Source organism: Bos taurus, chromosome 27 (genome assembly GCF_002263795.3).
Source record: "Bos taurus isolate L1 Dominette 01449 registration number 42190680 breed Hereford chromosome 27, ARS-UCD2.0, whole genome shotgun sequence".
NCBI classification, from domain to species: Eukaryota; Metazoa; Chordata; class Mammalia; order Artiodactyla; family Bovidae; genus Bos; species Bos taurus.
This window is the reverse complement of record NC_037354.1, coordinates 32,262,328-32,278,303: the sequence shown is the minus strand read 5'-3', so window position 1 is coordinate 32,278,303 and position 15,976 is coordinate 32,262,328. Positions and strand designations below refer to the sequence as shown.

General features: G+C 44.7%; 1 protein-coding gene across 3 annotated transcripts in view; it reads right to left on the bottom strand.

Moving 5' to 3' along the window:
* Nucleotides 1–15,976, bottom strand: part of KCNU1 (potassium calcium-activated channel subfamily U member 1) — a 148,062-nt gene that overhangs the window by 6,702 nt on the left and 125,384 nt on the right. For all 3 annotated transcript variants that reach the window (XR_009493070.1, XM_059882238.1, NM_001163249.1), the window contains exons 23-25: nt 11,263–11,334; nt 8,046–8,185; nt 1,594–1,788 (exon numbers count right to left, since the gene is read on the bottom strand). Coding sequence is in view for 2 of the 3 variants with exons in the window: in XM_059882238.1 (XP_059738221.1) it covers nt 1,594–1,788; nt 8,046–8,185; nt 11,263–11,334 (407 nt within the window). In the remaining variant the exon portion in view is untranslated. The remainder of the gene's footprint in view (nt 1–1,593; nt 1,789–8,045; nt 8,186–11,262; nt 11,335–15,976) is intronic.

Here is a 15,976-nt window from a genome sequence, read left to right as displayed (position 1 = left end):
TGTCCCTATAAAGGCCAGACTCTGACAGTGACACTGGGGAGCCGAAGGCCACGCCACTCAACACCAAACCCAGGGGCGTCACACTGACAAGTGGACTCCTCTTTGCAGGGCTGGACTTGACTCAGATCCCCAAATGCCAGATGCCTCACTAGAATTTTCCAGAATTATCTTTTCCTTGCTGTATTCCACTGTTTGCTAGTTCTGAGGATCGAGAAAACTCAGGCATTTTTCACTGGCTGGCCCAATAAGATTCTTAGACCGAACACGGAGTCCTTCTGCCTGATTTCAGATGACATGATCCAATTTCTTTAATAGCTAAAGTGTAGGGAGAGTGGGCGGGCCCTTGGTCAGAGTGCCTTAGAGGGACCCTGCTTGGCCACTTGGAGACAATATGGTCTCAGGTAAGTACCTCAGCTTCTTGATCTGTTCAATGAAATTAAATGATACCTACCTTGTAAATCCTTGGATAAATTAAGTGATTTAAAAAAAAAAAAAGCAGACAGGCCTAAGCAAATGCTCAGTGAATATTAATCATTACACTTATCATTAGTATCCTTGTCAAAGGACAAAGTTGTTGAACCCCTCTGATGCTTCCAGCGCACTTTATTTTTGGCCTGGAAGATGAGGATCATATCAACTGCTTGATATAGCTCAAGATAAATATAACATGTGAAAATGACTGTAAACTGGAAATAACTATGACTATGTTACATTAATTTTTGTTATCATTGTTATTATTTATACAGTATAAGCTGTCTAGGAACGCAGACAGGTTGGATCCTTTCCAAAACTCAGGGAGGTAAGGACATGGGAAACTATTGTGAGAAAGAAGAGCTGTACAGCCACTTTGGAGAACAGTGTGGAGATGCCTTAAAAACTGGGAATAGAACGGCCACATGACCCAGCAATCCCACTGCTGGGCATACATTCTGAGGAGACCAGAACTGAAAGAGACAGATGTACCCCAATGATCACTGCAGCACTGTTTACAATAGTCAGGACATGGAAGCAACCTAGATGTCTATTGGTAGATGAATGGATAAGGAAGTTGTGGTACACATACATAATGGAATATTACTGAGCTATAAAAATGAATGCATTTGAGTCAGTTCTAATAAGGTGGATGAACCTGGAACCTATTATACAGAGTGAAGAAAATCAGAAAGAGAAAGACCAACACTGTAAATTAACACATATATATGGAATTTGGAAAGACGGTACCAACAATCCCACATGCAGGGCAGCAAAGGAGATACAGATGTAAATAACAGAATTTTGGACTCAATGGGAGAGGTGAGGGGGGGATGATTTGAAAGAATAGTGTTGAAACATGTTCATTACCATATATAAAGTACATAAAGACCAGTGCGAGTCTGCTGCATGAAGCAGGGCACGCAAAGCCAGTGCTCTGGGACAACCCAGAAGGATAGGATGGGTGGGAGGTGGGAGGAGGGTTCAGAATGGGGGGAACACATGTATACCTGTGGCCGATTCATGTCAAAGTAGGGCAAAAACCATCACAATATTGTAAAGTCATTATTCTCCAATTTAAATAAATTATTATTTTTTTTTTTTAAAGAAGAGCTGACTCACTTCAATGTCTGACAGGACGGTCTGGTTTAAGGAGAGCAGCCCCAGCTTACACCGCATCTTTCCAGGTAAAATCGTAGAGTAGCTGGTATTCAGCCCAAGTAACTTTTCTTTATCCAGATGTTGTTCCAGCTGAAAATTCATCCCTCCTGTCACTAGCATCTGAAGTAACTCTACAACATGGTAGTTGTAGAAAGCCTGGAGAGCAAGGAGAAGGCACATACAAAATCAGAAGAGCTGCTCTGTAGACCGTGGAGGTGAGAGAGGTGGGAATTACTGGGTATGGCTGTCTGAAATGGATCCGATGGTTCAAAGCTCTGTCTCTCATTATCATTAATTTTGTTAAAGATTTTTTTTTTTTTTTGGACATGGATCACTTTCCAAGTCTTTATTGAATTTGTTTCAATATTGCTTCTATTTTATGTGTTGTTTTTTGGCCTTGAGGCATGTAGGATCTTATTCACTCTCCAACCAGGGATTGGGCCTGGACCACCTGCATTGGAAGGTGAAGTCTTAACCACTGGACCACTAGGGAAGTCCCATCATTATCCTTATTAAAATCAACCAAAAGCTGGTGGTTTGGGTATGGTGCTGGGTTAAGCAAAGTGCAGAGAAAATAACACTTACCGTATTCCCGCTCCTGAGGGAGGGCTCTAGCAGAAGAAATTAATGGGTAAATGATACTGACACCATGGTAGTCCCCACTTCCAAAAATGATCAGAGGAGAATAGCAGGCCATAGACACCCTAATAATATCAACATGTATTTAAAAATATGCATTTAATGAGACATCAATACATTTTCCTTAGGTGGTGGTTGTTTAGTTGCTGAGTCATGTCTGACTCTTTTTGACACCATGGACTACAGCATGCCAAGCTCCTCTGTCCTTTACTATCTTCTGGAGTTTGCTCAAATTCATGTCCATTGAGTCAGTGATGCTATCTAAGCATCTCATCTCCTAATGGTCCCTTCTCCTCTTGCCCTAATCTTTCCGAGCATCAGGGTCTTTTCCAATAAGTCGGCTCTTTTCATCAGGTGGCCAAAGTACTGGAGCTTCAGCTTCAGCATTTCCTTAGGGGACTATAGATATTATTATTGTCTATTCTTGAATCTTCTGGATGTGGATCTACTTACATTCCTTTTGATTCTGACCTATGTGAGGACAGGTATTATCTCTCATAGCTATTATAGAACACTTCAAAAACTGTATGTGTTGAGTAAATGAATGGAATTTTAGAATATTTGACATCAAAATGAAGCCAGAGATTGATGTGTGGTCAACTTAGTTTGAAACTAGCTTGAGTCGGAATAAGCATAGCCATTTTCTTAAGCTTCTTTTCCAAAGGATTCCTACATAGTGTGTTGACTAGGCAGTGACGTACATGGAAACATCACTGTAATAACTGCCCATGAGGTTTTCTCAAATCTATTGTTATCTATGTAAAGTTTTTAATTTCCTACCTTTGTCTTAGTTAAATTGGGCTTTCATTCCAGTAGAAATAATTTACGTGGCTATATAGCGCTTATGTAAAAATCAGTACTTTTGTTTTCATTATAAACAATAGGAATGACTTAATTGCTATTGAGAAATTTTACCATTGACTTTCTCTGTCCAAATTCAGGGATTTGCCTCCTGAAGCCTGGGTTGTGAGAGGGGCCTCTTTACGAGTCTTCTTCTCATTTGCGATCCATCACTCAAAATGCTTGCAGAAAGATTGTCTAGAAATACAAATTTGGACTTTCACTGTCAGACCTCTGCTGGAAAACCGAGCTCAGACTCATTTCTGTGGCATTCAAAGATGCACAAGATCTGATGTTCCCTCCAGGGCACACTGGTCTCTCTGCAGCTGCTCAAGCTACACACTTACTCCTTCATGCCCTTGTTTTGGAACATCGGCTTCATCTTTCCTTTATGAAACTGGCAGACTCTTCACGGGCCTCCTTATCAGAGTGAAATTTTCCTTGCTTTGCGATCCTATGGTCACTGGCTTTTATTCTGCATTTGAGAGCTAACTGTTTGTAGGGAACATATCCAGGTTTGAATCTTGGGCTGGTGTGTTCTAGCAGAATACCTTTGGACAAGTCATGCATTCTCTTAGCCACAGTTTTATGATCTTAAAGCTGACATGATAATACCCATTTTTGAGCACTATTTGTGGGATTAAATGAGATACGCAGCGTGCACACTGAATTCTATTATCTCTGACATTGGTTCTCAGGGACCTAGATCACCTGGAGTGATATTTGTGAGAGCAGATTTCCAAGACCCCTGATCTACTGGATCAGAATTACCAAAGAGGAGTTGGAATCAAAATTTAAAGGACACCTTTGGTGGTTTGGACACCGGTGGTCCTCAAACCATACGGAGGGAGCAACGCTGCCTTAAATGAAGTGGTCTTTCAGACAGACATTATCTACTCAATATTCATGTTCTCAGGAGTGCATTGGACCAAGCAGGTGTAAAAATACTAAGTGCAAAGATGGTTTCAAATAATTAATTATTGTAAATAATTTTAAAAATTGAGTGCAAAAACAGCTGTAAGAATATTGAGTGCAACTGGCAGCTGATTTTTAACAAGTAAATGTGTATTTCTAGGAAAATATAGAGACCACTGGAGAAGGTAAGCTGGGAAAGAATATAATCTAAGTCAATTAAGAGAAAATAAAAAGAATTTCTATAATATTTTTCAGATTAAAGATGACTTCAAATGCTTTCTCCATCCTCACATCCAGACTGCAAAGATTCCCTAAGTGACATTCCTTTCTGTTGTGTCCTGTGACCTCCCAGAAGGATGCTTAAGGATCCGGCTCCCTGAAATCCAGGAGGGTGCAGAGGTTGTAAATCCAGGCTGGGCCACAATCCGTTTAAGAACAAGTGGCCGCGGTGCAGAATGATCAAACATAATGCTGTTAGGATAATTCTCCACTGATTAAAGAAAAAGGTGTAACTTCTAGGGTTATCCTGGTGTCCATGGCTCTGGGGAAACGTACTTTACATATTTAATGGAGAGAGGCTTAGCTTTTGAATATATCATTTCTTCAGTGTTGACATCAAAAGGCTTGCAATTCTATATTGGGGGAAATAATGGGATTTACATGTCACCCTTACCCTGCGAGCTCATCTAATATCCTTATTATTCAGGATTTCATAGCACTACCCTATGGGTCTCTTTCTTTTTTTTCTTTCCTCCCTCCCTCTCTTCATTGTTTCTTTTCTTTTTTTTTTTTACTTTGTCAAGGAAATATGCAAGTTGAAATGTGCTTGAAATAGTCTAGGGCTTCTAAACTTGGAGAATGTTTCTAATATAATCAGATTTACTAGAATTTGGACTTCCAATGCTAGAAAATATTGTAGAAAAGGGTTTTAACTTTGAACTACAATGAAGCTTGAGGTCTCTCTCTTAACCCAGGATATCACTCCTTAACAACACAGATGCTAGCAGCCTAGCTACTTGCTGCTTTTTCTTCCGAGAATTTCTCAAAAGGCCTGAAGACCAAGATTTTTTGAGTAATACTTCTGAGAATGAGGCTATATGGGAGGAAAAACTGAGTGAACTTGAGAAACCAGATAACTTCTGTTACTGTCCTTACCTTCTTATAAGTAAAGGAAAATGCCTTCTCTTTATGTCTAGTTCTGAAATTCTATTATTATAAAGTTTTGCTCCCATGGATGTGTGTGTGGGGTGTGGTCTGGGTGCCCCACCCGTAGAGTTTTTTATACTTTATTTTTTAAAATTTGTATTTTTTTTGGCTGTGCTGCATCCTCACTGCAGCATGCGGGCTACTCTGGTGGTGGCGCGTGGGCTTCTCACTGTGATGGCTTCTTTTTGCGGAGCACGGGCTCTTGTGCTTAGGTTCAGTAGTTGTGGCACACGGGCTTAGTTTTTCCATGACATGTGGGATCTTCCTGGATCAAGGATTAAATCCGTGTCCCCTGCATTAGCCACCAGGGCCCCCTCCAGATTTTAATCTTTATAGCATCGAACTATAAAGGATTTATCAGTTCAGTTCAGTTGCTCAGTCACGTCCAACTTTTTGCAACCCCATGAACTGCAGCATGCCAGGCCTCCCTGTCCATCACCAACTCCCGGAGTTCACTCAAACTCACGTCCATCAAGTCGGTGATGCCATCCAGCCATCTCATCCTCTGTTGTCCCCTTCTCCTCCTGCCCCTAATCCCTCCCAGCATCAGGGTCTTTTCCAATGAGTCAACTCTTCGCATGAGGTGGCCAAAGTATTGGAGTTTCAGCTTTAGCATCAGTCCTTCCAATGAACACCCAGGACTGATCTCCTTTAGGATGGACTGGTTGGATCTCCTTGCAGTCCAAGGGACTCTCAAGAGTCTTCTCCAACGCCACAGTTCAAAGGCATCAATTCTTCGGCGCTCAGCTTTCTTCACAGTCCAACTCTCACATTTATACATGACCACTGGAAAAACCATAGCCTTGACTAGACAGTCCTTTGTTGGCAAAATCCTTTATAAAATACAGAGATTAAAATTACACGTTATAGGTGTGTTTCTCCAGCTGGGCCAGGTGTTTACAGTAATATTCCAGGGGATACCTGAAGGTACTGTGTTGGCTGAATCAGAATATTTGGAGGAAAAATCCACTATTTTTTTATTTTAAAAAATGACAGATGTATCAGGGATAGAAGGGAGAAGTGCATGAAAATCTCAAACATAACATCAGTGCTTCCAAGTAGGGACGAGTTCACACCACTTTATTCGGGTGCAGCTCTCTCCCAGGACATGTGAGTTTCTTCTCCTTGTGTTTCTCACTGGTGATTTAGCACAGAGCAGTTTTCAGAGGACTTGTGAGAAGGGGGAGGAAATAGAGGCAACCTAGACTGGGGTCAAGGAGGGACCTCGCCCTGTTCCAGAAGCTGCAGAGGCGTCAGCCCCCTTCATCCGAGGCAGCCTGTCCTGAACACACCTGTCGGTAGCCCCGCCCTCTGCAGAGGAGGGCACGGGGGAAACACACATTTTGATTCTAATTATAACCTCTGACTCTGCAGCCATGGAAACCGAGCTCTTAGTGCATCAAGCTGGACAGCAGGCAGGAAGAGCCCAGTCTAGAAGATGCTCCTTGCGGAGGGAAATGATGGGATGAAATGGACATGTGGCTGAGTGGCAGACGAGACTCCTGACTGGAGACATGACTTGGAACAGAGGGGAAAAGGAATCTGGTTCTCTTATTTTCGGCCTGTCGGTCAGATTCTCTAACTTCTAAGTAGTAGTTTCTAAAGTCTTCTTTACAACTGAAATCCTTCTTCTAATCAAGCCATATGCAGAAACCTCATGCGGGATCCAGCTGAGAGTAGAGCTGTTCTGATTGGGGGAAAGTGGTGGGGAGACATTGGGAGCTGGAGCACCCTGGTCCCCTTCTCCCTCTCCATCCCATGGCAGCTCTGGAGCACCCCGGGAGGCAGATTCCTCCAAGCACAACCTCAGTGTACTGAAAACACACTCATCATCACAGAAAGAGACTCGAGCAGCAGTGGATCTGGTTGCAAGATCTAACTCTGGAACCTTAGGGATTTGTCACGTGTGAGTGCAGTAACCTTTTGCACCTTATTTACCCCTTTAGGCTTCAGATTCCTGATCTAGGAAACAAGGCTAGTGGGACTTTCCTGGTGGTCCGGTGGTTAAGAACTTGCCTGACAATGCAGGGGACACAGGTTTGATTCCTGATCAGGGAACTGAGACCCCGCATGCCACGGGGCAACTAAGCCGGCGAGCCACAACTCCTGAGCCTGCACACCCCAGAGTCTATGCAGGCACCACAACTCGAGAAAGCCCATGCCCAGCAATGAAGTCCCAGCACAGCCAAAACTAGATAAATAAATAAAAAGAAGGCTAGGAATTATATCCTCCTAATTGAGTGGATGGGAGAATTAAACAGATAATGTGGGTAAGGCATTTAGCTGAGATCTTGGGCCCAAGGAAAAGCCTGAGGGATGACGTTATGACTGTTCCTAAGGTGGGTTCCCTGGTGGCTGAGATGGTAAAGAGTCTGCCTGCAAAGCGGGAGACCAGGGTTTGATCCCTGGGTTAGGAAGATCCCCTGGAGAAGGGAATGGCAACCCACTCCAGTATTCTTGCCTGGAGAATCCCATGGACAGAGGAGTCTGGGGGCTACAGTCCATGGGGTCGAAAAGAGTCAGACATGACTGAGCGACTAACACACGCTACAAGGCGGGTTCTATGCTGTTGATGTGCATATTCCCCCTGGTATTGAGTGTCCTGGCTCTAAGGGCTTTACGTTTCTAATCTTAAAAATGCAAGCTTCCCTTGCCACACAGTTATGAGAAAAGGCAAAATAATGTCAAGTGTTTCTGGAAAATCAGAGAATGCAGAATTGCGAGGCATCAGTTAGCATCATCCCTGGACCCCCACGTGCTCTGCCCTAGGCAAGGGGCTGGTCGTGTGGGCTCCTGGGCTTTGTGGCACTCACCGTGGCCAGGAGAGAATCTAAGAAGCTGCCAGAAAAGACGGTGCCAGTGGCGAAGGAAGTGCTCAGATGCAGGTTCGTTCCGGAGAAGTTCCATTCCATCCCACTGAGCTGTTCAATAAAGTGGATGTTGGAAGGATTTTCTGCAAGAAAAGAGGCAAAAGGGAAAGGCAGGCAGACAAGTTTAGGAACACAGGACTTTCAGAGCAGACTGACCAAGTGCGGGGGGTTGAGGGGAGGGGGGAACCATTGCTCAAAGGGACAGATGCCACTATGGGGTCCATGTGGGACCTGCCTCAATTTTAGTACTTTTTTTTTTTTTCTTTCCGAGTATCTTCATCCCCTGAAGATGGGATATCCTTTTGAGTACCTTCACAATCAAGGAGTTATTCTTGGATCTTAGGCTCAGTTTCTCCAAGCAAGTATCCTGAAAATCACTCTGTATAATTTGTCTTTCAAGCCAGGACACTTTGAGGGGAAGGTGGGGAACACTTTCAATGATCACACAGGTATAAAAGACATAAATAGAACATCTGCTCACCCCTGTCATTGTCTTTTTCTCCATATACTGTTTCACAGATGGCTTGGTATTTACTTAGGTTCTTAGAGTCATGTGGGTCTAGAATGAGTTAATCAGGGCTTCCAAAACTTAGTGTGCAAAGTGAACTAACTGGGGATCCTGTTATGACACATCTTCTGATCCACTGGGTCTAGGGTGGGCCTGAGCATCCGTGTGTCCAACAAGCTTCCAGACGCTGCTGCTACAGCTGATGTGTGGACTACACTTTGAGTAGCAAGGGCTTCAAGAATCATCCTAACCAAACCAGGGTGGCAGCGGCCGGATTATCCATTAGCAAATCTGTGCCAGCCTCAAGCTACAGCTCAGACCCCTGTAGGCAACCTCTGAGCTCAATGCAATCATTCATTTCTAGGACAGCAGAGGCACTGACTGTCTTCGTTCCATGACTATTGCTTGAAAAATGTTTTTGTATAGAGGACAGCATTGGCAGACAGTGATAATGTCTCCTACCAGAGCAAAGGGAAGTCACGCTTACTGCCCATTATAAAAGATTCTGGTACCCGAAGCTCAGGGTTCCTCTCCAACAATCAATTCATGGTGGATCCAGGTGTTATTTGGTCCTCTTCATGCCCCTTTGTGGGAACTAAGTCTAGGGAAACCAGCAAAAAAATAAGGATGCTACTGCTATTGCTGTGGGTGCTAAACTATTCACTCTCTCTGACCCAGTGGTCTTGTGTCTTCCATAAACTGGGCAGATTAACCTGTTATTATAGCTTGCAAGTTGCATGATGTCTTAGATCCTTCAAAGTTCTTGACTGTCCTATTACTGATCCAAACAAATCTATTGGACATGCAACTCAGAGCACACTCTTTCCTGAGCTTGGATTGGTCCCTCGTTCTTAAAATTATTCCTTAGTCAAGTTTGGGGGAAGCAATAGACTTCTGGTATTAGGGAATAATTTGCTTCCAAGAACTATGTATATTTACAAAAGATGAGGGAGGTATGACTAATATCAACCCAAATTTCCTATGCACACATACTTTCTTCCTCTTGTACTGCCAACCCTCAACACACACACACACACACACATACACACACACACCCCAGAAGCCCTTGTCCCGTTCTTGCTGTGTCATCCTAAACCAGTGGCTTCAGTGTTCCCAGTCGTTATCCTGCATTGTACACTCTGTACTGAAATGCTGGCTCTCAAATCCGCAGCTCTTATGTCACTGTGATCCTTCCTTGCAGCCAAAGAACAGAAACTGAGTGAACTGGCAGGAGAATTGTTCGGCTAATTTGACAGGTGCTGCCAGGTGCCAGAAAGTGTTTAGTTGAACAAAGCTGTATGTCCCTGGAGAGTGACCAGATGCATTTCTGGGGCCAGTGAGAAGCTCGCTGGTCCCCTCCCAACCACTCTAACTTATACAAAACTTAGGGTATATACACATCAGGGTGACAGATGGCTCAAAAGGGAATAAAAATAAAACAAAAAATGAGAACTGTAGCCAACAGCTTTAGGGTGGTTACGGACAGACTGGCAGGCACGAGTCAGACTCAAGGGCTCTGAGATCTTCCAACCTGGATTTGAAGGGCTAGGGCTCCGGGGCACAAGGACTAGACTGTTGCCCGCCCTCCTATGCACAGCCACTCCCAAACCACAGAGTAGTGTCACCCACTGGTTCCTCTCTATGTTCACCTGCTTCATTTCTGGAACTCTGACTTCTGCTCATCTGCTTGGTTAAAGTTTCATTTGGCTTACATACTCTGAATCATAAAATTCCCACTAACACATTTGTTACATCCTTGAATCAAGTCAAATCTCATGCCTGGGGCCAACTTTAGAGACTGACTTTGAGCTGATCCAACCTATGTTAAAGGTACCGCCCCTTCTTCCGTAACCTCCCCTTTTCTCACCAACTATTACCAGTATTAAACCCAGGGTCTCCCTGAGTGCCTCACAAACACCCCCCAGTATCCTCGAGCACCGCCCCCCTCCCCCGCCTCCCCGCCTCCCCCGGCCCCTGCCTTTCTTGCTGCCCCCAGGGCTGCTCACATCCGGGGAGGTTCCATATACATTCGTTTTCCATAAGATGTTGGTGAGAGGTAACAGCCTGGTCTGTTATTTCTGCTATGGAGCATTTCTGTTTTATAAGAGCACTGCTCAGGGCTGGGATCAAGAAGACACAGGGGACTCAGGAGCAAGCCTCTTCCTAAAGTCTGCACCCCGGGGCCTCACTGGCCTCACCCCAGCGCCTGCCCTGGGGTCATCACAGGAGAGGAAGGAGCCTGATGGGCAGAGAAGCTGGTTCAGGGAAAGCCTTTCTAACAGTTTTCAAATCAATGCCCTCCCCCCACCGCCGCGGGGGTTCCCTCTGAATGAGGCTAAGACAAGTGCTGGTCTCCTTCCCCTGGAAACTGCAGGAGTGGGGAAGGCAGGAGCCACCTCTGCCCCAACCGCGGGCCCCCGCAACACACACACACACACACACACACACACACACACGACAGGCTCTGCTGGATGACGTCAACATCACCAATCCAATAAAAGCCTAACATAACGTCCTGCAAGCACAGAATGGTCTCTCAGTCTCCTTCTGGGTCCTCAGTCCTTTGCCGGTGGATCCTAAAGGCAACCCTGGGTCATCGAGCACACAGGCAAAGACCCCTCCCTTGAATTCTGCCCTTGAAACACAACTTACTCAGTTCGGTGAGAATGGGGATCCTTCGGTACTTTGATTTCCTGGGATTGCTACTGAAGCACTGGGCGAACTCTGCAGAACAGACAACAGGGAGGAAAGGGGTCGATAAACGTAAAGGCGGTGGCTGGTGACACAGATAAGGATGCGGAAGCGCACCGTGGCTGCTGGTGCTTTATCTCAGCAAACCGACCCTCACGCCCAAATCCCAAATCCTTTTCTATAATTAGAAAAAAAAAAAACAAGTCTCAGCCTCTGCTTTCCAGTTTAGTGGTGTATGTGTGTTTCCTAAATCAGCAATCCTCAACTTTTTTGGCACCAAGGATTGGTTTCACGGAAGACAATTTTTCCATGGGATGGTTTCGCGATGATTCAAGTGCATTATATTTATCTCACACTTTATGTCTAATCTAAAGCCACGGCTGATCTGATGGGGGTTACCAGTCCGTGGCGCAGAGGTTGGGGACTCCCGTCCTAAATGACCTTTCAGGTGAATTGTGAAAACAGGTGGCGCTCTCCCCATCGTTGTTTATTGGCGAACAAAGTTTAAACATGATTGTTCTGCACCGTGTGGGGTCCCAGGTGATGGCTCAGGCAGGCAGTGCTTCAAACCACATCCTTTTGCTTGTAGAACTTTCAGGAAACTGTGAATAAGCAGGAGTGCCTCCCCAGGAGCGCTTGGGGATACACAGTCACTGGAGGGCTTCTGCTCCTGGTGCTTCTGCCTCTTTGGGGTCCTCCTGGCCTGAGGCTCTGCCCACATCCTCTTTCTTCTTCAGCAAGACTGCCTGCCTTCCAGGTCTGGTTGGTCTTCCCAATCCGTAACGTCTCGGGAACGCCTTAAAGACTAGGACTGGAGGTCACAGGGGCCTCCGTACTTTGCTTTTAGTTCCTGCCTTAGGAAACGAGGCCCTTCCTCTCAGTCCACAAGCCTCGAATGCCAGAGAGAGTCGGTGCCCAGCCCCGACCCAGAACACAGCCTCAGCTCGTGTTGACAAATGAGGAGTTTCGAAAACAAGAATGACACCAGAGTCTTGGTCGCCAAGTTAAACCCTCAAAAAAGGTAAAGAAAGAAAACGGAAGAGAGAAATAGGAATCTAAGATCCTGATTAAAAGCAAAGACACACAACCAAGCAAAACAAATACACGATGCTCTCATTGGGAGTTCTGCTTTAAAACTGCTGGTTAGGGATTCCCTGGCAGGCCAGTGGCTACGACTCTGGGCTCCCAATGCAGGGGGCCCAGGTTCAATCCCTGGTCAGAGAACTAGATCTTACATTTCGAAACTAAAGATCCCGAGTGCCGTGTGCCCCAACTAAGACCCAGTGCAGCCAAAACAACCAAAAAAATGCTCATTACCTTTCTTGAACTGTACTGAGAACACTATGCATGTAAGAGGGAAAAAATATCGTGAAACTTAACAGTCTACTTGTCATCAAGATTCTCTGTTGCCTTGGAAGAAGTTGAAATATGTGGAGAATCTTTTGTTTCCCAAGCCAGGGAAGTGGTGGGGAGGGAGAGTGAGATGAACAAGTTTGGTTTGGTAAGAGAGTCTGAGAAACAGACCGAGGCGTGGTCATGGGGAAGCTGGCCACTGAGACAGGTCTGGAAAAGGGGAAATCCAGAGGGAGGTTTTGTTCCCAGATGGAATGCTAAGCTCTGCAGTGTTTACCACCTCTCCCATCTCCCCCAGAAACAGTCAGTAAAAGGGCCACTCCTATTAATGCAGAGTAGAGCTGAGTACATTTCTGATTGCCACCAAAATGCTGAGTAGATTTAGGGTGAACACAGAAGCCACACGGGGTGGGGGCAACACATGCAGTTAACAGTTAGATCCGGAAGCAAATGGCCTTAGGATGTTAGCAAAACCCTTTTGCTCTCTGGGCGGAAACAGATGCCCTGGGGCAAACCTCACCCACACAGCTATTAAAGAGGATGGTTTGCCTGATGGCTAGAGATCAGATATCCAAACTCACTGGGAAATCTTATTGCTGATGGGATCTGAATACATTCAACTCTTTTTCTTAAATTTCTGGGATTGTCATCATGCAGAGAGTCTTGGGGGAACTGAGATTCTATTTGATTTTCAGAGCCATACAAGGCGTTTCATTTGCTTTCTGTCCCTTCCTTCCTTCTTCCCTCCCTCTCTTCCTTCCTTCTTTCTACCCTCATCTCCTTTCTACCTGTCCTCTGTCTATGATTCTTTAAAGAGTATCAGCTCCAGGTTAGAACTGTGAACAGCCCTTTCCCCAATTACTACGTGTTGCAATATTTGCAAATTTTTTGCAATTTGCAAATAAATTTGCAATAAACAAAATATTTTCAGATAGTGAAGAGCACTATGAAAAAACCTAAGTTTTCGGGACTGACAAGGGAGGTGGCCTTACTTAGGGTGTGAAGAGGTTTCTCTGACATTGAAATGCCATCCTGAGTGGTAAGCAAAAGACATCCAACGAGAGGGGACTAAAGGCAGGAAAGAGCCAGTATAAACAGGCTGAAGGAGGAGGAAGTTCAAGCTCCTTACTGGCCTGCAAGACCCTACATGGTTTTCCTATAATTGTTATGGATCACCATTATAGGACTGAAAGGAGGAAACTGATAAGTTTATTATCTAATAAATACTTTCAAAAAAATCCCTCTGGCTGCTGTGAACAGTAGAAACGGCAAGGAAGTAAGAATGATGACATCGAATGGTTACATGCAATCTATAAATTATGTCCCACAAGATCACCTTTGAAGACAAGGAAACTGACTCAAGGTTTATATACTTTGCCCAAGATTATCAGATCAGATCAGATCAGATCAGTCGCTCAGTCGTGTCCGACTCTTTGTGACCCCATGAATCGCAGCACGCCAGGCCTCCCTGTCTATCACCAACTCCCGGAGTTCACTCAGACTCACGTCCATTGAGTCAGTGATGCCATCCAGCCATCTCATCCTCTGTCGTCCCCTTCTCCTCCTGCCCCCAATCCCTCCCAGCATCAGAGTCTTTTCCAATGAGTCAACTCTTCCCATGAGGTGGCCAAAGTACTGGAGTTTCAGCTTTAGCATCATTGCTTCCAAAGAAATCCCAGGGCTGATCTCCTTCAGAATGGACTGGTTGGATCTCCTTGCAGTCCAAGGGACTCTCAAGAGTCTTCTCCAACACCACAGTTCAAAAGCATCAATTCTTCGGTGCTCAGCCTTCTTCACAGTCCAACTCTCACATTCACACATGACCACTGGAAAAACCATAGCCTTGACTAGACGGACCTTTGTTGGCAAAGTAATGTCTCTGCTTTTGAATATGCTATCTAGGTTGGTCATAACTTTCCTTCCAAGGAGTAAGCGCCTTTTAATTTCATGGCTGAAGTCACCATCTGCAGTGATTTTGGAGCCCAGAAAAATAAAGTCTGACGCTGTTTCCACTGTTTTCTCATCTATTTCCCATAAAGTGATGGGACCGGAGGCCATGATCTTCTTTTTCTGAATGTTGAGCTTTAAGCCAACTTTTTCACTCTCCACTTTCAGCTTCATCAAGAGGCTTTTGAGTTCCTCTTCACTTTCTGCCATAAGGGTGGTGTCATCTGCATATCTGAGGTTATTGATATTTCTCCCGGCAATCTTGATTCCAGCTTGTGTTTCTTCCAGTCCAGCGTTTCTCATGATGTACTCTGCATACAAGTTAAATAAACAGGGTGACAACATACAACCTTGACGTACTCCTTTTCCTAGATTATATTGCTTGCAAAGATTATATTGCCCAAGATTATATTGCTTGCAAAGGAGGGATGGGTTCTTACTCACCAATTAGGACTTATTTCAAAGCCCACGCTCTTTTAAGGGCTCCTTTGTAGCCCTATTAAAATATACCAGGTTGGGTTGGCATTTTCAATAAAACACTGAGATCAGTTTCCCTTAAAGGGGAAATCCTCCTTCAAATTCCACTTTCTGATTCCAATTCCCTCTAAAAGGGCTTGGAAAATCCCGACTTTCAGAGGCAAATCTTCTTCTTGGATAGAGATGTGTCCACATCAGCTGGCGTAACTGTATAAGTATCTTTTCTGACACCAGCTGGGGCACAGAAACAGTTTCTGCCTGAACTCCATCCTTCCTTGTAAAGTAATGGTTAATGTGAATGGCAATTTGAATATGTATCTGATGACAGCCTGGGTACATTCTACTAATGTCAATATTTTTGCCACCTAGTAGTACACAGTATTATACCTGAAATCTTCCAGGCTGGCAGGGTGCTATTACAAAAGATTGCTTAATTGTAGATTACTGCTGTATGTTTAAATTTCAGTAGCATATTAAGTTGTCAGACTTAATTACCGTTATATGTTTAGATTATGCCACAGATTATTTAGTTCAGTACCTAGGTTTGCCAACCTGCTCTTGTGACATGACAGGGCAGTAATTAGAGCATCAGCTGAAAAATCTTAAGTTTGCCATGATGTCGTCCTTTAGCGAGTCTTCGGTCTCTCTGTCCTTCCATGTCCACCGTCCCTTGGGGGACCACTGGATGCAACAGCCTTGCTGGCCCCAGACAGGTTTTATGTGTAACTTTGGCATGGTCATGAAGACATGGAAAAGCCCGCTGAGGCCACAACAGGCTCAGCAGACATGTCCAGAGCAAGAGTTCTCAGTCTTGATCTTATCGACATTTCACACTTGTACACTGCAGGATATTTAGCAGCATCTTTGACCTCTACCCACTAGATGCCAACAGCACCAC